Source organism: Centropristis striata, chromosome 16 (assembly GCF_030273125.1).
Source record: "Centropristis striata isolate RG_2023a ecotype Rhode Island chromosome 16, C.striata_1.0, whole genome shotgun sequence".
NCBI classification, from domain to species: Eukaryota; Metazoa; Chordata; class Actinopteri; order Perciformes; family Serranidae; genus Centropristis; species Centropristis striata.
In genome coordinates this window covers 25,167,966-25,191,670 of record NC_081532.1, presented here as the reverse complement: position 1 = coordinate 25,191,670, position 23,705 = coordinate 25,167,966, and the positions used below count along the sequence as shown (strand labels likewise).

Genomic DNA, 23,705 nt, shown 5'->3' with positions numbered 1-23,705 from the left:
TCATATTCATATACATACACACATACATACATACATACATACATACACACACACACACACACACACACACACACACATATATATATATATATATACATACATACACACATACATACATACCTAATCTACAAACCCAAATTAACTATACATATTTGTGATCATCATTCTAAATCTGAAAAACAAATTTAAATCACTGCCCTTCCTCATTGTTATACCTCCAGAAAATATTGTTTTTGAATAATTTTAATAATTTTGCAGAATATTAGTACTCAGTTCATTACATTTATTAAGCTGAACAACTTCTTGTGCCAATCAAATAATTATTTCATAATGCACACATTTAATTTAATCTGGTGCAAAATAATAAAGCAGCAATGAGCCTAAAATCAATTGATTATCACAGTTTCCTTTGATGTAGCAAGTCGGATACAATCTTCTAATTGAATCTTCACACTTCAGACATCAAACTATAGCGGCGGCAGCCACGGCCCTGATGTTTGCTGGATATTGCGTCATGTTATTTTAAGACTTGCGGGGGATGATATTTAATCACTTCATTTATTACTTTAAAGAGCCTCTAAACGGAATATAAAAAATGCTACGGCTTTCTGTGCATTTCACTGATGCATCAATGGCCCCTGAACCTTTTCATCAAGACTAGATGAGAAACTGCTCAGTGGCAAAGCTCCCAGACTGATCGTGCAGCAGGGACTCGCTGGAAAAGACCCACAGCTCTGTTGATCCCTGGATAAAAAAACAAAAAAAACTACTTAAATTTCCTGTCCCAGTTTTACCTTCCTCAAGCCAGTATTCCACAAGGTCAAGTTTGTTGCCTGTTATTACCACAATAACAGCAAAGGCCCTCTGCTGCCACTTTGGTCATTTATACACTGGCAAACTAATTATTTGCAAAAATAATACTTGAAATGTAAACAAACATTTTAATTAAATGTTTAATCTGTTGTCCACAGTTGCTGTTCACTGCAATACACTTACACATATACACGAACCTGGTCTCACAGGAATCCGTGAAATAGCCACGGAATCACTCAAATTTCTGTAAAACTGACACGGATTTCGCTACAATGCAAGTTAATGTCAGTCATATCCCGTGGCTATTGGTGTTCCAAGTCACGTGACTTTCAAGGTCCCGTCGGTCAGAACAAAAAACATGGCGGACAGTTCTCTAATTTTTAGTGAAAAAAATCAATATTTTGACTTAGTTTCTGCATAAAAATGGATTTCGATCACATTTCTAGCGAGAAATGTATGTTTTATTTTCTAAATATTCACTGAGTGAATGTACATAATCACTTTGTATGGTGGAATAGCCACGGGATATGACTGTCATTAACTTGCATTGTAGCGAAATCCGTGTCAGTTTCACGGAAATTTGAGTGATTCCGTGGCTATTCCACGGATTTTGAGTTAAGCAAATCCGTGGCTATTTCACGGATTCCTGTGAGACCAGGTTGTATACACACTATTAATCTATCTGATGGCAGCAGGACAAGTACACTGCAAAAACTAACCGACAAAAAATAAGAAATAAATAACTAGAATTAAGCAAATACATGCCAGAAAGAAGTACAATTATCTGCCAGTGCAGTAAGTAAATTTTTCTTTGTTAGAATTCTTCAAATAACTAAAAAAAAAATCAAAATATACTTATTTTGTGGCTTGAATAGCCCTACTGTAGTAATATTACAATAAGCCAGAAATACTTGAAACGAGCCTGTTTTGATGGAGGAAAATGCTTTTGAAATAACATTTAAACTACATGCAACTAAAACTCTCAACTGGAACCAATATTTGAGGTAAAAACTCACCATATTCAACAGTTGTACAGCTTGAAAAGCATGAAAAAGCTCACAATGTCAATCCTAAAAAGAAGTCTTTTAAAAAATGGGATAATTACATAAGGACATAATAAAACGAATTGAATATGATAAAGGGCCGAAATAAGCGATTCATTACCCGGAAAAATAATAATAATAGACAGACCAATAACAATAGGGTCCCTAGTAATTAAATAAGCACATAAAGCTATGGTCAGTAGGTAAATTATACTCAAAACAATATAATTAAGAGAAGAAAATACTTGGTAAGCTTCAAGTTTTTTACAGTGTTTGGTGTGCACTTCCATTACACACTCAACATTCACTGTGTTTATCTTTGTAAAATCACATTCAAATGACAACAGGCAGCTCTAGATAAGCACACACACCTTCACACATCACACTGGGCTGCTAACTCATTATTTTTGTTTGGAAGATGTAGACCTCATCAGTCTTTGAGTCTCAGATTACTTTCCTTTTCTTTCTTGAAACACCACTTTTGCATCTCTTACAATAGTTGAGGTGAGATCAGGGCCACGTAATTAACCCTTATATAATATTTTATATTATATAATATTAACCCTTTGATGCACAACATGGGTCAAAAATGTTATTTCATGCTGGCTGTGTGTTTGAATATCTTTAAAAAAAATTAGAACAGATCATTATATCCATTTTTCCTTTCATACTTTATGAAGAGAAATAGTTTTTGTATTATTACATCAAGTTTACACACGTGGGTCTAAAATGACCTTGTGCATTAGAAGCGTATTGATACAAAAAGTGATTCACTAAATTAACAATTTGAGTATATTTGTAACTATGTTTGTCTTATTTTGAAGGTTTAACTTTAAAAGAGTTGTTAGAACCACCAAGTTATATTAGAAAATCACATATTTTAACATTTGAGACTTATTAGAGCCACCAAATAAGAATTTCCATTGGAAAAACACCAATTTAACAAAATAGGATAGTTAATATTTGTGTCTTCTTTGTCAGGTTTTAAATTGGTGACAACATATAAACAGCTTCTAATGTACAACATGGGTCTAAAATCACCTTGTGCATTAGAAGAGTAATGGTAAAACAAAAAATAGGATGTATGATGAAAAACAAGTTATTTGAGAAAAACCTGCAATACTGAATGTTGAAATTAATTTATTGCAAAGATATAGAATATAAAAACTTAGTTGGGATACTTTACACCCATGTTGTGCATCAAAGGGTTAAGGATAATACAAAAATCCTAAATGATTTAAGTGGTGTTACAAACAGTGTTAAGCTCTTATGATCATTAACTTGAATAAAGCATTTTTAATACATGCTACTGTAGCTAACAACAGCTAGCGTAGCTGGACTCTGTACAGTAGATACAGTGTTGGCTCTACAGGAAGCTTGCCAATACAGGGCTGCAAAAAAATTATGTAATACAAGTAATGCCAGATAACATTTTTTATAATCCTACTTGGACTCAAACATAGGTTTTAAAAATCAACTGCTAGTGGTAGGTTGTGTCATATTATCTACTGAGTTAAGCCACAAGTCACAACCATCAGTTCATCCTTATTTAGATCAAGCAAAAAATGCTGAAAATAGGGTCTGTGATGTCATGATGCAATCAAATCAAAATCAAAAATCAAAATAACTTTATTTATCCCCGAGGGGAAATTCAGTTAGTCTGGTAGAGTCTCTGTTAGAATGAGACTGTACATTTACTCCATCTGCTTAAACTTTCTCTGTCCTACTTAGAGTAAGATTCTATAATCACAAAAAGATATATTTTATGTTTTATATTTTATATAGACATTGCAAAATCTGTGTCTCCAATAACATCTCTGCAAGTCTAATCAAGGCAGGAGTTTGTGTTTTGAAAGTTTTGTTAACAGGTCAGGTCACAGACATGATGTTTGGCTATAAAAGTGGGTTTTAGGGAAAATTATACTTGGTCCAGACTTCATGAACTGACCAGCCTAATGTGATGACAGGGACGTGTAGATTGAACCCAGAGACTCTGTAACTGCACATTTCTTGACGTGTTGTAATTAAATGAAGTTAAACTGAGAACTGGGACGTCTCCTGCTCATCATTCCCCATCAAACGATCGCCGCAGAGAAATAGGTGAGGATTTTATGTTGGAGTCAGATCATTTAATTTTATCAGGTTTCCTCAATGCATTTCTCAGGACCTGCAACGGAGCGAGAGGAGCCGTCCACTACTGTTTTTTTGGTCCATAAAGGTTTTTGTGTAGCGGATAATCCAGGTATTTCAGGACGGCAATGAAACATTTACAGACAGTATTTGTTTACAAAGTACCTCTAACCTGAAAACACGAACCTATTGTAAGTATTGTAAGTCGCTTTGGACAAAAGCGTCTGCTAAATGACATGTAATGTAATGTAATTTAATGTAACCTGCAACCAATTCTGATGCTGCACATCCACAAACCACATACTACAATCCTGCTGCAGTCCAGCTCTACACTGAGACTGACTGTACTGTTTGAAGGACTTTAACTACAACTGAAGCCAGATTCTGATACAAAATAACCTTTCAAAATAAGATTAGAAGTAGGCAAGAGGCCTCCTAGGTCACTGACGATTTCCACCTTTAATAATGTCCTTCTTTTAATGCACAGGTCGACGTTTATAACAGTAAAAGTTAAAGTTTTGTGCTATTCTTTGATTTACGGTAATTAAAAGTGTATACTACAGTGCTATAAAAATTTTAATTTCACGCCCTCTTTCTGATTAAATCTGACAGTGTTGTACAGTACAAACATTTTTTACAGTGTAGGTCATTTGTACAGGCAGCCCAATACGACCCATATTAACGTTTTACACTGTCTGTCCTCCACTGCACTCTAGAGCAGTAGTTCTCAACCTTTTTGAGGCGCAACCCCCAATTTAACATGCATGTTGTCCGTGACCCCCGCTCACTGAACACAATCTCACAGTTCAGATCAGACAAACTCAGTTGATACGACAAATTTTGGACAAATAATGAAGCAGACAACAACTAAAACTTCTCTCTGACCAAAATTAAAAGCTCATATAAACATCATTTACGGTTGAAACAATGTCGGATTAACATATATAATGGATGATGATGTCATGGATGTTGCCTGTTAGTTTCGCCATAGTCTGTACAGTTTATGTCGAGTTTTTTGTGTGTAATTATCTGCCGCTAAATGTGCTAGCATTGCTTAGCTCTGTTACTAATGGCGTCCATCTTGCTCTCATCAGAGCTGAGAGAACACACCACGCCACTCATCACACTGTATGCTGATTTTGTTTCTTGTGCCACTGCAGTAAAGTGCCGTGTGTGGAAATCCTGGTCTCCTAATCCTTCATTTATCAGCACAACGCAGAGAATATACCAACCCGTTCTCATTCCCGAAGCGTAAAATACTGACTATTTGTCACGCCCCTGAACGTATCATACTGACGAAAAGGGTACCCTTCCACGTGTGTGGGGAACGCTCTGGGTTCTCAATTGACTCCAATATAAACCCGCTCGCGCTGCTGAGAAACGCTTAGAGCAGAGGCTTACAGCCGTCTATTCACTCCAATAATATCCAGACCACGGCCCTCCATTACGCTGCCAGCGACAATCTGAATGGAAAACCGAGGACCCTGTGAACGGAAGTATTTTTCTCCCTATTTTAAGGATTTCTTTTAATGACAAGACCTTTCCGGTGATGTATTTGGTTTAGCTCTATGACAACCCTAACCCTAACCCTAACCCTAACTCTTTTTTCACATCTCGCACTCAGAGCACTCAAAGGGCTGTGGGGATCTAAGTCTGTTAGGGCAGATTTCCAAGGTTTGAAAATAATAAAACTTTGTCATAGAGCTAAACCAAATACATCACCGGAAAGGTCTTGGCCTGGAGAGTAACATATATCAATTTCAAGGTTCTATAATATTCTTGCTTTGAGATATTGACCTTTGAACCTTAACCCTGGGGCATATTTAAATGATTATAACTAAGAGACAAAAAGGGTTACAGACATGAGACCTACTGTTATAGAAAGGTGTTGACATGGACTATAATGTGAGCATAGTCACTAAGGGGTGGGAGTGGGGGGGCTTTAGGATATGCTGAAAAAACAATAAATCCCCCATTGAACAAGACAATATTTAAATTCTGATGCCAAAAATGTGATTGACATCCCCTCAAAGCCCTGGAAAGCCACTAATTAAGTATTTCCAACTTCCAATTTGAGGGAAAACCCTGTTTTATTAAAAAAAAACTACAACTCCCTAGACCTCTCGTTTTGTAGTTCTTCCCTATTAGGGCTGTGAAAACCTATTTCTACCCAATATATCGAATATCACACGCTGTCTAATAAATAATTACGCTGTATGTATATTATCTATGCTAAAAAAAAGACAACAATGTTTGTTTAATGAAGATATTTTAACTAAAACAGGAGAGCAGAGTCGGGGCCATTTACAGTGAAGCGCGATTCAATGAGATCGCACAGCACATCCGCGAGGATAGGACCACATCCGCTATGATCGCGGTAGATTACAAAATAAAACAGATTTCAAAATAAAACACAGCGGATCGTCTTTTTCTGGCGAGATCTTCGCCACAAAGTGATTATGTACATTCACTGAGTGAATATTAAGAACATAAAACATATATTTCTCGCTAGAAATGTAATCAAAATCCATTTTTATGCAGAAACAAAGTCAAAATATTTATTTTTTTTCACTAAAAATGAGAGAAATGTCCGCCAGTGGAATGCCGTAAAACAAACGAATAAAAGTTTATTTCTCAGAATCGAAGGAGAAAAAAATTATACTGAGAGCCACAACATGAAGCTATTTTATTGTTGAATTATCAGTGAGAATTTGATGTGTTTGTGTTGAGAAATGTTGACGATGTCATTAAAAGAAATCCTTAAAATAGGGAGAAAAATACTTCCATGCACAGGGTCCTCGGTTCTCCATTCAGATTGTCGCTGGCAGCGTAATGGAGGGCCGTGGTCTGGATATTATTGGAGTGAATAGACGGCTGTAAGCCTCTGCTCTAAGCGTTTCTCAGCAGCGCGAGCGGGTTTATATTGGAGTCAATTGAGAACCCAGAGCGTTCCCCACACACGTGGAAGGGTACCCTTTTCGTCAGTATGATACGTTCAGGGGCGTGACAAATAGTCGGTATTTTACGCTTCGGGAATGAGAACGGGTTGAATATACAGACCGGTTACACTTGCGAACAACACTTGCGTATAAAGGGGCACCGTAGAGGGCTATCAATATGTTTTTTCATGTGTAAAGTGCAGCCAATAAGGCACTTTCTCTCGTTTTCACCATTCTTAAGGGCACTTTAGCGCGCTTTTTCAACCACAGAGGCGCTAGACAGGAAAAAGGGAACTGGAAGGGCACTCATTAAGGCAAGTTATTAAATTTTCTTGCTCTAGAGGGCACATCGTTATAATTTATTATATGAAGGGGCACCCTAGAGGGCACCCAATCATTTTTTGCACTTGCAAAGGGAAGCCAATAAGGCACTTCCTTTTGTTTTCACCATTCTCAAGGGAACTTTAGCGCGCTTTTTCAACCATGGAGGCACCAGACAGGAAAAAGGGCACAAGAAGGCCACTAGAAGGGCACTCATAAAGGCCACTCATCACACTGTATGCTGATTTTGCTTCTTGTGCCACTGCAGTAAAGTGCCTTGTGTGGAAATCCTGGTCTCCTAATTCTTCATTCATCAGCACGACGCAGAGGATATACAGACCGGTTACACTTGCGAACTCTCTTTTATAACGCCTTACCAGGAAGTTTTTTGCCCTAAACCTAGGTCCGTGTTGTGTGTGCTATTTCAAGAATGCTCCGCTCTGTAGTTTGAACCAGTTCAGTTCAAGTGCCTCTTATTAGTACAGAGGCTAAAAAGTCTGTTGGTCCTGGAACATCTTGCAGACCAAGCTCAGACTTAAGACCCTTATCTCTTTAAATGATTGTGAATTTAGAACAGGAGTACTAAAAAGTGCTTGCTGCTAGCTGCAATTGCTTCAGTTAGCAGTTAGACACTTGATTAACTCTTATTATCTTTCTGGTTCTGTGCACTCAAAAAAAGCAAACTGGGTGTCTGTTACCTTCTCCTTAGTCTATCATTGTAGCTTCTACTAAATAAAATGATGTTTTGTGGTGGAACAGTTTTAAAACATGTAGTTTTAGCATAAAATGCAACACTTTAAAATTTACTAGAATACTTATTATCCTAATTAACTTGCGGAATATAATACTCTATAATAATAATAATAATTACTTATTATTCTATAATAATTACTATTATGTTCATTTTCATATAATAAAGGTAATCTTTTAGGCTAAACCACTTCAACCTAACTTTGTTTTGTTGGCTCAGCACAATTAATTTATGTACTTCACTATTTTAAAAAGTAGTTGTAACTACCCTATTAAATAAAGTAACTTTTAATAATGTCATACATGTTTAAATGGCCCAAGAAAATCACGTTAGTATGTTACAATTACCCTTACAAATCTAGTTGGACTGACCCCTGATAATTAATTAACAGTAACGCAAATACATCATGTTGACCCAACATATTTACATTTTGTTCACTCAACAAAACTGTTTCTGGCTAAATTAAAGCATTTTATTTAGGTGGAAATTATTTCCATAATTTTATTTCGTTCTGGGAACAAGTTATTTTTTGGAGGGTGGGATTGGCATTTAAAATCTGTTATTCCATAGGAAAATCAACTGACACATGTTAAATTGGGCGCACCAATAATCATTTTCCTTGTGTTTTCCTCTCAAGCCCAAGACTTGCTACATGGCACTTGTTGCACTTGTGCAATTACAATAGATGGCCAACTGATCCATGAATATGAAAATGTTATAGCTTTTAGGTCAAATTAAAGAAGGTGCTCTCCAGAAACTCTATGCCTTGGACTGAGAAGAAAAACAGTGACACAGAATAAATTGATCCCACAAACTACTTCCAGTGAATCCAGCTGTGGCTGTGAGGGTTCACAATGTATTTTAGTAATAGGCAACATGAAACAACTCACCTGACTTTGTGACCTCCAGTAAATCCTCAACACTGTTAAGCCACCACATTTTCTGAAAAGCACACTGTGGCTTTGGCGTACAGTTAACAGATCATGACATGAGTCGCTCCGAGCCCATACATGAAATGATCTGGGCTTTCTCTTCCCTTCAGCATGGATTAACAACAAGCTTAATGTGTTATTTTACCGAGGATTAAGAGCAATAATACACCCCACACGTTAGCCACACTCAACCCCCTCTACCCCTGAAACACATGCCACATCTCATCTGATCTTTCTCTCTGTGTGTATGTGTACAGCCGTGTACATATGTAACAGTCTTATACAGGACGTTCTCCACACAATGACTCATGGTGAGATCAAGGATCTGCATTATAAACTGGGGCTGTGAAATGTTCAAGACATTTTTTTTTTCAGCCATGATGGTTGAAACATTACTTTCCTAACTCTTGGAGCTTACACAATATAATGTACGTCCTTATAGTTCAATGTATAAACTGTATGTGTTATTTACCCAGCTGGGATGTACAATACATGCATAATATATGCATATGTATGTTTCCTGTCCACTGTCCACTTAACCTTAACAATTTTAACCATCTATTAAGCACCAAGGTTATTATAGTTAAAGGAAACTAACAAAATAACGAAAACTAGAATTGACTTAACTGAAATAAAAATAAAACGATAACTAACTGAAACTGTATTGTGTGGTTATCTATCTATCTATCTATCTATCTATCTATCTATCTATCTATCTATCTATCTATCTATCTATCTATCTATCTATCCATCTATCCATCCATCCATCCATCCATCCATCTATCCATCTTAATATGTTTACTGAGACTGGGATGTCTACACTCGAACCAAAATTCAAAACACCTGCCGTAAGAGCTAATAACCTCATTGGGGCTAAAGGTATTAAAGGCAAAATTTATTATGACCTCTTTGAATCTGGCACCTAAGACATAGCCCATTAGAAAAAAACTTAAACTAACACTTAAACTAATAAAAAAATAAAACTAAGCATTTTCAAAAACTACAAACTAAACTAAAACTTGCAAACTCACTCTAAAAACTAACTAAAACAAACTGAATTTGAAAAAACAAACAAAAAAAAAACAATTATAACCTTGGGCTGGACTGACAAAAAAATGTTATTGGTTGCATTATGGGAAATGATGGATCAAGTTTTTTGGAGGCTTGACCCATACTAGGTGTCAGTATGTCAGAATATTTCTTCCCGAAACATATCTGAATCCAGGGAGTTCCACAACTATGAGGTGTAATGCTAAACTGCACGACAGAACCTTTGTTTCTAACAGGAGATATTTTGTCATGTTGAAAAAAGCACAGGAGTTTCCAATAACAGTATCAATGGCTCTGTTCCAGTTAGAGTGACAGTGAGCCGACATGCAGGATGCCAGGAACCTGAAATTTAAGCAGCTAAATGGAATTCAGCCATCAGTCATTCATTATTCACACCTGAGCCTCTTCTGCTCTGACATGTCAAAGCATCGTCCTTAAAAAAGGCTTCTTGCTACTCTCTTTTTGTTTGGGGTTGTAGAATCAAAAACGTTTAAATTTGGGTTAACCCCTTATAGGGCGAAGAACCATATTTGGTCATTTTACATCCAAAATGGGTTCCCCTGCCCGTGACGTCATAGAACCACATGGATTCCTCCCAGTTAATCAGCAAACATCAGGCTACATCACAGATAGTGACACCATGCCAACAACAACAACAACAACAACAACAACAACAACAACAACAATAATAATAATAATAATAATAATAATAATAATAATAATCAATCTATTGACCTTGATTTGCAACATAAAAATGAAACATTTTGAACATTCTATTAAGCACCAAGGTTATGATAGTTAACGAAAACTAACGAAATAACGAAAACTTGAATTGAAAAAAAAATTTTCCCTAACTAACTGAAATAAAAATAAAAACAAGAGTTTTTATAAAAACAATAACCTAACTGAAACTGTATTGTGTGGTTACAAAACTAACTAAAACTATCTAAAATTATAGTGAAAATGTCCTTCGTTTTCATCTTTGTCAACTTTTTTCATATGTAAACCTTTTTGGTTGACATGAAATCTATTTCATCTATCTGGTTTTATGACTTAATAAACTTATTGGAGCTGAGATGGATCAGACAAAGGAAATAAAGACAACATTTATTGTGACCTTATTGAATCTGGCACCCAACAAATACCCCATTAAAACTAATAAAAACTAAACTAAAATTAAGCATTTTCCATAAAATTAAAACGAATTAAAACTAGCAAACTCACTCTAAAAACCAATTAAAACTAAATGAATTTCAAAACCTAAAATCACAACAAAATTAAAACTAATGAAAAATCCAAAACAATTATAACCTTGTTAAGCACACTGCTATGAACAGTTCTAAGCATGTTCATGTTGCCATGGCGATACACACTTCAAAATCAAAACTAGAAGGATGATATAACTTACACTTTCAGCACATGTACAGCACATTTCATTGTCATCATATCAACAACCTCAGGGTGATCAATATTATTTCACTGTGGTTTTATTTAAAAGCTCAAATCTGTACTATTGGTTGTGCTGATCAAAAATAATGACTACAATTTTGGACAGCAGTGTTATTACTGAAGATAAGCCCGACGAGGCAGAAAACACAAGCCGTCAAACAGATTGTAAACAAACCCCCAGGTTACATTTATTTGCATAAGAAAACATTAAAGGCAAACATAATATTTTTTACCAAAGCCCAATTGCATTCACTCTCAGCTTTACCTGAAGTGGTTTATAATTTGGGCAACCTGTATGATCGTCTGTATGATTGTTTTCTTGTCCAATTGGACCTTTTTTAGCCATGTATACTTCCCAACATCAAGTCTCCAATTTGGATAAGAGCAGGCTGCTCTTCGGACTCTGGCTCTGTTATTGACTTGCCTGTGTGGAAGAAGGGGTGGGATGTGTTCAGGGCATTTTCAATTTTCAGCCTCTTTCATTCTGATGCGGCTAAGCCAGTAGCTTACTGATCCGTTTTGGTGGAAAAACCATGTTCAAGTATTATTCAATATAAAAAAGCTATGGGTTTAAACACATCTGGAGGGGACAGGCCTTTCTAGGGAAACAGGGTGGAGTATGAGACTCTTTATACTAATGCGACGAGAGCTGTGGATCCTCTGTGCCTGGACATGGGCTATTTTTAGTCTAATTTCTACTGAGACCTCCTGCTACATGCTCTGCCTTTCTCTGAAGTAACAATCGCTGTAACAGGGAGAAGCCATCTGACCTACTGATGGTTGCATCTTTGTACAACCTCATAGGAACTTTATCCCAGAACAGCAGTGGTGGACTCAGACTGTTAGGAGGGCAGGGGCAAAAAAATAAAAAGGGCACATTCTGCACAACATGGGGCCCCACCGGCAGCAAAAAGCTATGATGCATCATGTATGATGAAATATTAGCATTAAGTTAAAAGGAGATCCAGATCAAAGTAATTAATGATATGGTACTGACAATTCAAAGCATCGAACCGAACCATCTAGGGCAGGGGTCTCAAACTCAAATAACCTGGGGGCTGCTGGAGGCAGTATCAAAATGACCAAAAAATACACAAAATTACAAAAAAAAAAAAAGACAGAAAAAAACTAAATTACTTTAAAAAAGACACAAAATGACAGAAAAAAAAAACAAAATTACCTTGAAAAAGACACAAAATTATGAAAAAAGACACAAAATGACAAAAAAAAGACACAAAATGACTGAAAAAACACAAAATTACTTAAAAAAAAAAGACACAAAATGACAAAAAAGACACAAAATGACCCAAAAATACACAAAATTACTAAAAAATACACAAAATTATTAGAAAAAGACACAATATTATAAAAAAGACACACTAAATTACATTACATAACATTTCCACTTCTTCCGGTAACAACAACACGGCAGATAATAAACGGTCCGGTAGCAGCTGCCTTTCTTTTTGTTAACGTCGTCATAGAAACAAGTGAAACAAAGCTCCAGCTGGAGCAATAAAGGGACCTTCCACATACAACACGGTCAAGAGACATTCATATAAAACTCACATTAAACTTTTATATCAAGGTGGGGGCCACAAAATATCATCACAAGGGCCGCGAGTTTGAGACCCCTAATCTAGGGGGTACGGGGCCATGCCCCCCCCTGGATAAAAATTTGTACATTTTTAAGTAAAATGCATCTATTTTGTGCACTCTGGGAGCTAAATGAGAGCAAAAACCTCACATAACATTATTCACAGTTGGGTGATACCATGTTATAGAATCTCTATAACATTTTATTGTATAAAGGGGCACCTTAGAGGGCACTGCAGAAGAGGAATGTGGGTGTATCTCAGTATCAAAATATCTTCATGAAAGCTTGATCTTATTTTGAGTTTGAGCAATCCAACAGGTTTAACTTGATCGCTAAATGAACTACAAGACGCAGACACTTCTAAGCATATCAACAAAGACCCAGCCCTAAGCTTCTCTTTGAAGTATTTCACTGATAAAATATCACCATCCTTATACTTAACTTGTGCCTTCGAAAGATATCAAGACATGCAGCTTGAACACCAGAGTATAAAACATCTTGTGAACTGCTGTCTTCAGATCACACACAGAAAAATACCAGTGTGATGTTTTATAACTTTGGAAGTAACGTCTTAATGGTTGAACATCTCACACACTAAGAAAGTCATCTTAAAAACCCAGAAGAAACTCTGACACTGTCAGCCGGAAACAAGCCTTAGATCTAGGTTTTTCTTCTGATCCTGCAGAACAAAAACAGTGTCTGTCGATAGCAGTCACACCAGGTGTATGCTTAGCTTATGCATGCTTTGAAATGGTGTCAGGAGAGTGATAAATACTTTAAATTCCTATAACATCAAAGAGCCCTTTATAGCTTAGGTCCTAGACACCAAAATACCAATTAATTATGAGACATGAGGGCAGAGGGAAGAGCTAATATGACTGATTTCTGAAGCTTGAGGGAGGAGATGTCAAGCATGCACTGTAAAAAAATTCTGTTATTTTTACAGAAAAAAACTGTCAGCTGTGTTCACCAGAATAATTCTGCAAAAAATACAGTACAGATGTAAACAACGTTACAGAACAACTTGTACATTTTTACAGTGTGCTCACCACTCATAACATAAACAAAGATTTTTCTCTTATATTTGGTTCTGTAAAAATTGTGGTGCAGCAAGAGAAACATTTTGTAAAGAACAAAGCCAGTGTTCTCTGTTGTGAAAACTACTGTATGTAACAGAGACACTGTTTCTAAATGACTTCAAACACATTTCAGCATTTCTGTATTGACATTACTTGCACACTGAAGTTTAATAGGCTACATAATAAAGAATTGTCCTCTGTTAAGCAAAAATGTGCAAAACTTCCATTGCACCACAATAAATAAAGAAAAATGTATTCTATTTTTGTTGCACAGAATTTGATCAGTGTCTATTATTTTATTGCCCATGTGATGGATAAAGAGAATCCATAACAGAAACTATTGTATTTATTTATATGAAGTGAATGTAGAAAAGTGTAATGAAAATGCAATACAACAAAAAATGTTTTTCGACTTCAATGTCAACTTACTAGCTTTTTCTTGAGCTTTTGACCACATCATATGGAGTTGATTTATCTTTATTCAGGGCAGGATTTTCAGTTTGAGAGCAGGGGTCTGTCTCAGAAAGCAGGTTTTTAGTGTGTATTGTAGAGATCCAAGGGGTCTCCACGGGTCGTTAAAGTTGTAATAAGAAGAGAAAACTAGTTTTTACCGTCACACTGCACGTTTATTTTATACTCAAACACCATTTATCTGCCAGACTTGTAGGTAAAAATAAAGGAAAAACAACGTAAAGATAGTTACGGAGGAGTTCTGTCCAGCCCTGGAAAAAAGTACAGTCAGCCTCAACTATGACCTTACGTTACCGTGGTAACCAAAAGAAACATAAGTCATTTAAAGTGACAGTACTCAGAAGGCGATCATTACAGTATGTATGAGTGTGTTAACCCCGAAATGAGGGAAATTCTGAGTTTTATGTTCCAGAAAGGGAGGTAACTTCAGTCCTGGCTGAGTTGCCGCGGTAACTGACTCTGACAACCTTCTCGCAAGCAGGTTTTCTTCAACAACCTCTTGGTTTCTCTCTGTCTCCACCCTCTTTCAGAGACAGACACTTCTTTCCTCATTGATTCTTTTTTTTAAATTACTTTATTGCAGGTATTGAGATTACAAATATTAGCAGCTTCATCACATATTCAATTCATCCTGCATGTGCGTAACTCAGAGTGAACCTAGTCTGAGTTGAATTAACTAGTTGAATAAACTAACTCAAACTAAATTTTCAGGAGAGTTTGTTGAACCTTCTACCTGGAACAGGGCTCAGGATTACTTGTTTTGTTGTTATTTTGCGTTCAGATTGTTTTACTGCTCTCGCTCTCAAACATTAGCCTGGCTAACGCCAGACGAATTACAAATGAGATTAGTCTGGAAACCAGATATTCATTTCTCCGTAGAGGAGGCGTGCTTTACGATCCTCCAGAGCCGTTTATTGGGGCTACGAATGTCTATCAAAAGCGTCTGTAGGTAGCTCTTAGCCAATCATATCAGTTATACCAGATGACGTATGTAGAGCGACAGAAATTGATGTTTACATAACCAGACTAGCCCATCTCTACTTTGAGACTAAAATGCTCAATTCTGCTTCTGCAACGTTTTTCTGCAGCATGTTCTGACTCTGGCTGCTCACAGTCTACCGGCAGTGTTGGTGTGTGTGTGTGTGTGTGTGTGTGTGTCTGTGAGAGAGTGTTGCTTGCTGTTTTGCTTCTCCAGTTCTTGCTTTCTGCAAGATTATTTATATTTACGCCTTATTCCCCCTCATGTCATTCAGCCACACACATCCAATGATTTTATGGTCAATAGACGAGCTGCTGGGGGTCTCTGGGGGCTCCGCTGTCCCCCGGCTCGTAGCCAGATCACCGTGGTTACAGCAGTGAGCGGTAGCGGGGCTAGTTGGTAGAGAGTTGGTAGAGGCTAAAACATCCTTTTTGGTGGTGAAACAGGAGTGTAAAGCCAAACGTTGTTCTTCTTTTAAAATCAACTTTGGCTCTAAACTATTTAAAACGCTGTCTACAGCTAGATCCAAAGAGAGTTTCGCGTCTGCTGCAGCCATGTTGGATCTGTAAGAAAACTACAAAACTACAAGCTTCCATCTGTCGAGTAGTACGCGTCATCATCTTGCCGTCCCTCCCCGTTCTGTGATTGGATCGTTTCTTTGTGGGGTTTCTTAGCCCTGCTACTCAAACATCTTCTCTTGCACTCATTATGTCACTGCTCACGCTCAGATTTTCTCTCGTTGACCCCAAAAGTGTGTGTTTGCACTCAGAACTTGCTGCTTACAAACATTTTGTGCTCTAAGACCACAGTGCTTGCACTTGAAACTTGTGTGTGACAGAACTACCAAAATTCACAGCCTATAGGGTGCTTGGTAAGGTTCTGACCAATCACAGTGGAGCTGCCCTCTTGCGGGCATGTTCGCTTCATTTTCAGTGTCTTTGTGGGTAATCTGAATAAAGATTATATAAACATAAACTCCATACATCACTGATGGCCCTCAGTGAATTGAGTTTACAATACAGCAAAGCAGTTAATCCTCTGGAGTCCATCTATTTATTGAAAATACATGTTTTATTTACGGTAATAATTTTCTTTATATATGATATGTAGACAAGCTGTGAAGCCAGTTGAAAGTTCAATCATAGGAGCTTTCACAGTGTGACATTTATGTTTCTAGACCATTTTTAAAATGTGAATTTTCTTTCTACAATGAAAACTATTACTATTTTTAATTTACATGCAGATAGACTGTTTTGTAGTTTTATTATTTATTATTTTTTCTGCTGTTTTTTGTGTATAAATGGTAAAAAAAAAAAATGGTACATTTCCATAGAAACCTGTGTATTTTGTTTGTATTTTGGGTTCCTGGCAGCTTTATACTTAAAATGAAAAATCTGACTGATTGTGTGGGGAAAAAGGAGCCATGCATGTGATGTAAGGACAGACTGAAAGATGCTAAACACAGACAGAAATGAGTGCGGAGGAAGTTGACAAATTTGAAGCAAAACTCCTGGACTTCAGAGGTTTAAGTTAATAAGATGTGGTTAAAAGCTTTAATAACTGAGGAAGTGAACCTTGAGTTTGCGATCATGAATAAATACCTGTATGTATATAACAGTAAATTGATATATTAAGATAGAAGGAGATCATTGAACACCTACCTCCAAATGCTGGCCTCATGGTGAAGTCATGATCGTCTACTTTGAGCAGATGCTCTGTCTTTGTTTTGCGAGACTTGGTCACATCTGGAGGCTTCTTTGCCAACGAGCTACAGGAAGATGACACTCAGAGTTAGAGGGCAGGCACTCACAGACTGGGGTTTGGTGAAAAAAAGAAGTGCACCAACACTGCAGAATACTGAACCAATCTGCTGTGACAACTGAGAACAAAAACTGCATAAACTGATTATTTATTTACAACTTGTTTTGTTTTTCTCACCTTCAATGTTCCAGTGAATTGAGGAACAAAGTGTCATATATTTTTTTCCTCATAACATCTGCATTCCAAACTTCCAAAATACCACACTGCAAAAAAGGCAACCTGGTCTCACAGGAAAATGTGAAATAGCCACGGATTCGCTTAACTCAAAATCCGTGGAATAGCCACGGAATCACTCATATTTCCGTGAAACTGACACGGATTTCGCTACAATGCAAGTTAATGACAGTTATATCCCGTGGCTATTCCAACATCCAAAGTGATTATGTACATTCACTGAGTGAATATTTAGAAAATAAAACATATATATATATATATGTATATATAGACCAGGTTAAAAAAAGGTGTGTCTAAAAACAAGATTAAAAACAGTAAATCTGAGGGAAATGATCTTGCTGCATGGACAGATAATTTCACTTGACAAGATTTCTTAAATCAAGATTATTAAATCTAGAAATAAGCATGTTGAACACTTAAAATAAGAAATTAACTGTTAAAACAAGATCAATTATCTAACACTTCTAAATCTAAATTTTTTTTATCTTGGTAAGAAACAAGTCATTTGCACGGGCCAGTTCATCGCTGCTTGCTGCTTTAATTTATCTTATTTTAAGCATACAACATGCTTATGTCTAGATTTAATAATCTTAATTTAAGAAATCTTGTCAAGTGAAATTATCTGTCCATGCAGCAAGATCATTTCCCTCAGATTTTGTGATTTTATCTTGTTTTTAGACACACCGTTTTTGCACAGCAGCTGGAAGCCTACACTGGTATTAATCAGCATCTCATGGTAGAGAAAATGCAAATGTATTTTAGAAATGTTAAGATCAACCCTGTGTTCAAGCACCACAGTCACCCTGACTGCAGATATACCACTACTAAAAGTGTATTTGTGGCCTCAGTTGAATGGAAAGTCTTGCTGTGATAATTGTCAGTGGTATAGTGTGTGTCTAACAGTGATGGCGGTGGAGCTGTTTATACCACATGCTGAGTTAAATCACTTCTGAGGACAGATGGGCTTGACATGGCAAAGTTATAACAAACACATATACATTTCTTCTATCAGCAAGCACAAAATAAGAGATAAATGTAGTGCCCTTGCTGGCCTCGTTTCCATTTTGGGCTTTATATATGTTGGAATGCAGCACATATTCTGCATCGGACTCAACTGTGGAATAGTATATGATTTAGGGTCATATGGTTAGGGTTCACCTAATAAACCAACATGGTCTCACAGGAATCTGAGGAATAGCCACGGAATCACTCAAATTTCCGTGAAACTGACACGGATTTCGCTACAATGCAAGTAAATGACAGTCATATCCCGTGGCTATTCCAACATACAAAGTGATTATGTACATTCACTGAGTGAATATTTAGAAAATAAAACATATATTTCTCGCTAGAAATGTGATCAAAATCCATTTTTATAAAGAAACTAAGTAAAAATATTGATTTTTTCACGAAAAATGAGAGAACTGTCCGCCATGTTTTTTGTTCTGACCGCCGGGACCTTGAAAGTCACGTGACTTGGAACAAACCAATAGGAAAATTCCATGGCTATTCCACGGATTTTGAGTTAAGCGAATCCGTGGCTATTCCACGGATTCCTGTGAGACCAGGTTCAATAAACAGTAGTCTGAGTGAGTCACAGTCTCATGCTCTGCTTCAGCACTTTTCATCTCCTATACATTACGGATTAAAATGTATGTTAAGCAAAACTGCTGAACTGGAAACAAAAAAATCCTCCAGTCTATCAAGCTTAAATGAATTATATAATGAAACATTTGCAGTTAGAAAATATAAAATTCACCCTGAGAGGTAAGATAAATACCTTCTACACAATGTCAGCCATTTATGGACTTTTAAACCAAATATAACCCCATGAAATATTAACAACTGTAAATTTGAGAAAACTTGGCACCCTCCAAGTTGCATTATTAATATTTAAATCTCTTTCTTTTATTTGTAAACCTTATTTTTGTTTTTGATATTTGATTTGACTCCACCTAAGTTTTTGTTTGTTTTTAATTTTTGTTTTTTGTTTTGTTGTTTTTTTTATTGCTTTTATTTTTGTCCTATCATTCTGCTCTTTCGTGTTGATTTCAAGCATAAATGAACATGTACCTTCTTTATTTTTTGTATGTGAATGAAAGAAAAAACAAACCCAATAAAGAGAAGTTTAACATACTTAATATAGTGTTAAAAATGTTAGAATGAGAGCAAAACTAATAAACTAATATATTATAATTTAATTGTTTGTTAATGGTAATGTAACTATCAACTTACATTAATATACCATCTATTTGCCATTTATAAATGATAGTTCAACATTAATAAATTATCTATTGACCATTCTAAATGGCCTATATATGGTTTATAAATGATGATTAAACTTTATTAAACTATCTGTTTACCATTTATAAATGATGGTTATTGTAAAGTGTTACCCTTAATCTTAATCTTAGATTAGGAGAAAGTCCTTAGACATGAGGCTCAACACTGTACCCCAAAAATGTTGTTTATATAAAGCAAATGTTGAAGACATATGTTTTAAAGGGAACATCATCCTATTATATATATATTTTCCAAAGCCTGCTGACACAAACTAAACAACAGAATATGTTGTGAGTGAGAGAGAGAATGTATTTTGTGATTTGGTGCCCTATCAGCAGAACTACACAGTGTTTGTTGTATAAAGATCTGAATCGTACTGAAAGAAAACCCTACTGGGTTAAAGTTTTGTGGAAGGATAATGGTCATAGCTAAAAATGGGCATTGTTATAAGAAACCAAAGCTGGCTGTTTGTCGGAACTCTTCAACATTAAAGTGAGAGCTTTGTTGACCCATCCATCCTCCACAGGACAAGGATAGCTGTTTGAATGTTTCACATGACTAAGGGCGTTTTCACACCTGAAAGTCCGAACCAAGGTCCGAACCAAGGTCCGTGTTCTGTTCCATTGTCTACATTTAGTCCTGTTTGTTTTGGTTTCACACTGCAAAAGGAATAACGGACTTTATAAAACAATTCTACTGGACATGTCATCTCCCTGTGTACTTCCGCGGCTCGATTTGTTTTGGTTACGCTGCGTTGTTAGGCCGGCCGGCATCTGACGTCAGAGTTACTTCCTTAACGTGTTTACACTAAATGAATCCAGCGAGCCACCTTTTACTGTGGTAATACTTTTGCTGGTCTTTTACTACCAGCAGCACCAGCTTAATGAGCAATACGTGAGAGTGCTTGGTGTTCACAAGATGAGCCTCCTCATCATGCCAAAACTGTATCGCTGTCGACAGGAGAGGAGGAGAAAACGGCTCGCAATCCTGCCAGTTATGGCAAAGTATTTTCCGGAGAGAAGGTGAGTGTGTTATCTGCTGGGCTAATTGTGTTTTGCTGTAACAACTTCCTGTACCGTAATTCGAGAGCAGAAGAAGAAAAAAACTTCCTGTCATTGATACGAAGGTCTGAACTATAAAGAAAGTTGTTTTCACACTGCAAAGGGTTCGGACCTCGGTTGGTTTGGTCCGGACCGAGACCACCTCTTTTGGTCGGACCAAACTTTGGTCCTCTGGCGGCACCTTTCACACCTGGAATTTAGGTTCGGATCAAACTGGAAAGTCCTAAAGTCCGGACCAAACGAGATAGGTGTGAAAGCGCTCTAAACGGCCACTACCAGCAGTCATCATCCCATATGAACGGGTAAGCAGGAAGCCCAGCCCATTCAATGGCTACTCAATGAAAACAAAGCTGTTATGCTTAGTTAAAAGGCTGCAGTTTCCTTATGATTGCAGTTAGGGAAAAAAAAAAAAAAATCCTGGTTAGGTGTTAAAAAAGATAGTAAAATAAATAAAAGCATACTGACATACAAAAGGTAAAACTGAGAAAAACTGTTTTAAAGTTTTTTAACGTGTTTTAACTGGCCAGCTAAATGGGTTATATGTAGGTAAGTGATATGACACTTATTTCACTTATTTTATGTATTGATGATGCAATTTCTATACTCAAAAATCATTTTTATTTGACCTTCGATGCCAAAAATGTAGCAACTGCATTGCTGTAAAAGCTTCTAATAGCAATAGGAAGAATAGCTGCTTTGCAAAAGCTAATGGGGATCTAAATAAAAACAAACAAACATAACTGCCCATTTAAGGGGCTCATAACGATACTGGCCTACCAGCAGGCCCCTGCTTACAAGATGATAACTGTTGATAAATTGGAATTGGGTGAAAAGGTTTTGAGGTTGTAAGTCAACGTCATTGTCATAATTCACACAGCCACAGGTGGCCTTTGAAACAAAAACGCTGGTTGTTTTAGGCATTCAAACTAACCTATGCTGTTTTTTTTCTGGACGGGACAGTCTCAAACAGCATGTCAGAGTGTCCTTATGAGCCCCGGAGTCCTGCTAATGAGCAGTTCAGTGTGTAGCAGGCAGCTTCAACACCATCAGTATGAATGTGTGTGGGTGAATATCTGGCACAGCGCTAATATCATTTGCACTCCATTAATCATTAAAAAAAAAGTCCATGCGGTTTTGAATTGCCTCCCTTGAACCTTTTAAAAAATATATATTTTTCTGATTTACACACCTTCTGGGTAAACTGTTGCATTTTTATAACAAGATGCCATCATTCTCATTCTGCAATAAAGCAAAAGGGATCTGATATATGCAGTGCACAAAGCTCAGAATGAAGTAAAGACAAACATTACTTTACAACTAGAATAATAGAGTAATATTGAAACAAGGTGTCGGGAAAGTTGCTTAATTTTACTAATTCATACTCATTACTCATTATTATTTATTTTTTTAACCTTTATTTAACTAGAAAGTCCCATTGAGATTTCGAATCTATTTTTCAAGAGAGACCTGGCCAAAATAGCAGCCAAAACTCAACACAAGTGTCAAAAAATTAACATTTACAATAAAACAAATACCATATAACACAGCATTAAAACATAAAGAGCCTTATTAAGAAGAACAAGCACATGCCTCTATCACCACAGTCTTGATGGTAGCTTTAAATTCATTGATTGATGTCAGACTTTCTAGTTTAAGCTTTTTCTGTAGATTGTTCCATTCCCAGGGTGCTGAGTAAGAGAATGCAGTTTTTCCCAGTTCAGTTGAAACACGGGGGACATTTAAGAGTATAAATTTTAACTTTCTCCTAACAGAATTTCTCCCACAATATACTCCATCTTCAACTATCAGCAGGCAATTTGTCTTATGAGCCTTTGAATGACTTCTATTTCTTATGCAGATTTGTAAAACTCTATTTGTAATTGGGGAAAAATTTAAATAATAGTAAATGACAGAACAAGTGGTTCATGAGCTCCACTACTATCAAGCATCTGAAAGCCCCATTGCATAGACCCCAAAATGTTACCTATTGTAATAAAATCCACTGATAACGACAATTCACTTGAAAATATTGTTTTTATCTGTTGGATATCTTTACAGCTCACCGTATCACCGTTAATCCTGTATTTATTGTCACTTACGTGCCATGCTTTTGCGTCTCCACGGTACCGGTCCATCTCCGCACCCGGTGACCGTGCTTACGGCATTCACCGGTAACAACCAGACATAGAAGTAAAATCAGAGGTTTGGTCAAATAAGGCATCTTGACGACGCAAATCCACAGGTGAGTCCCTTAAAAGCCCCTTTCAGTCGTTTCATTCCAGCAGGACTCAGTCGGCAGCGCATGGTTCTCAGCAGAGGATGGATGCGTCTCCGGTCATGTCATCACAGTGTGCCGCGCCAGGCTGGAGGAGAGGAGAGAGATGGGTATGTGTGCGAGGCTATACACTGTCTGTACTTATCCTCACGCGAGAGAGAGAGAGAGAGAGAGAGAGAGAGAGAGACTCAACATCTGTAGCCTACATGCTCCAGGGAGAACACACAAACACACACACACACACACACACACACACACACACACGGATTATTTGCAGCCGAGTATGACACAACAAGAGAGGCAGATTATTCCTCCCTCCTGTAAATAAAAACCTCATCATAGGAATCACGTTTCACTCAACACAGGGACATGGTGGAGCAGTTTAAAGACAACCCCCATTCGTTTCCTGGGCCCTGAGCACAACGATCCATCATTTCTGAACCGAGGCTGCAGTTGGTTTGATTCCCAGCTCCCTTGACAGTATGTCAATGTCCTTGAGCAAGCAATCATGTGAAATTATGCACCTTTTATGGCAGC

At 37.0% G+C, this 23,705-nt stretch overlaps 1 protein-coding gene across 1 annotated transcript in view; it reads right to left on the bottom strand.

The window, feature by feature from the left end:
* The window catches only part of gabrr2a (gamma-aminobutyric acid type A receptor subunit rho2a), a 62,921-nt gene extending 39,691 nt beyond the window's left edge, over nucleotides 1-23,230 (bottom strand). The window contains exons 1-2 of the mRNA XM_059352918.1: nucleotides 22,993-23,230; nucleotides 17,216-17,322 (exon numbers count right to left, since the gene is read on the bottom strand). Of these exons, the coding sequence (XP_059208901.1) occupies nucleotides 17,216-17,322; nucleotides 22,993-23,114 (229 nt within the window). The 5' untranslated portion in view covers nucleotides 23,115-23,230. The remainder of the gene's footprint in view (nucleotides 1-17,215; nucleotides 17,323-22,992) is intronic.
* Nucleotides 23,231-23,705: the final 475 nt, after the last annotated feature.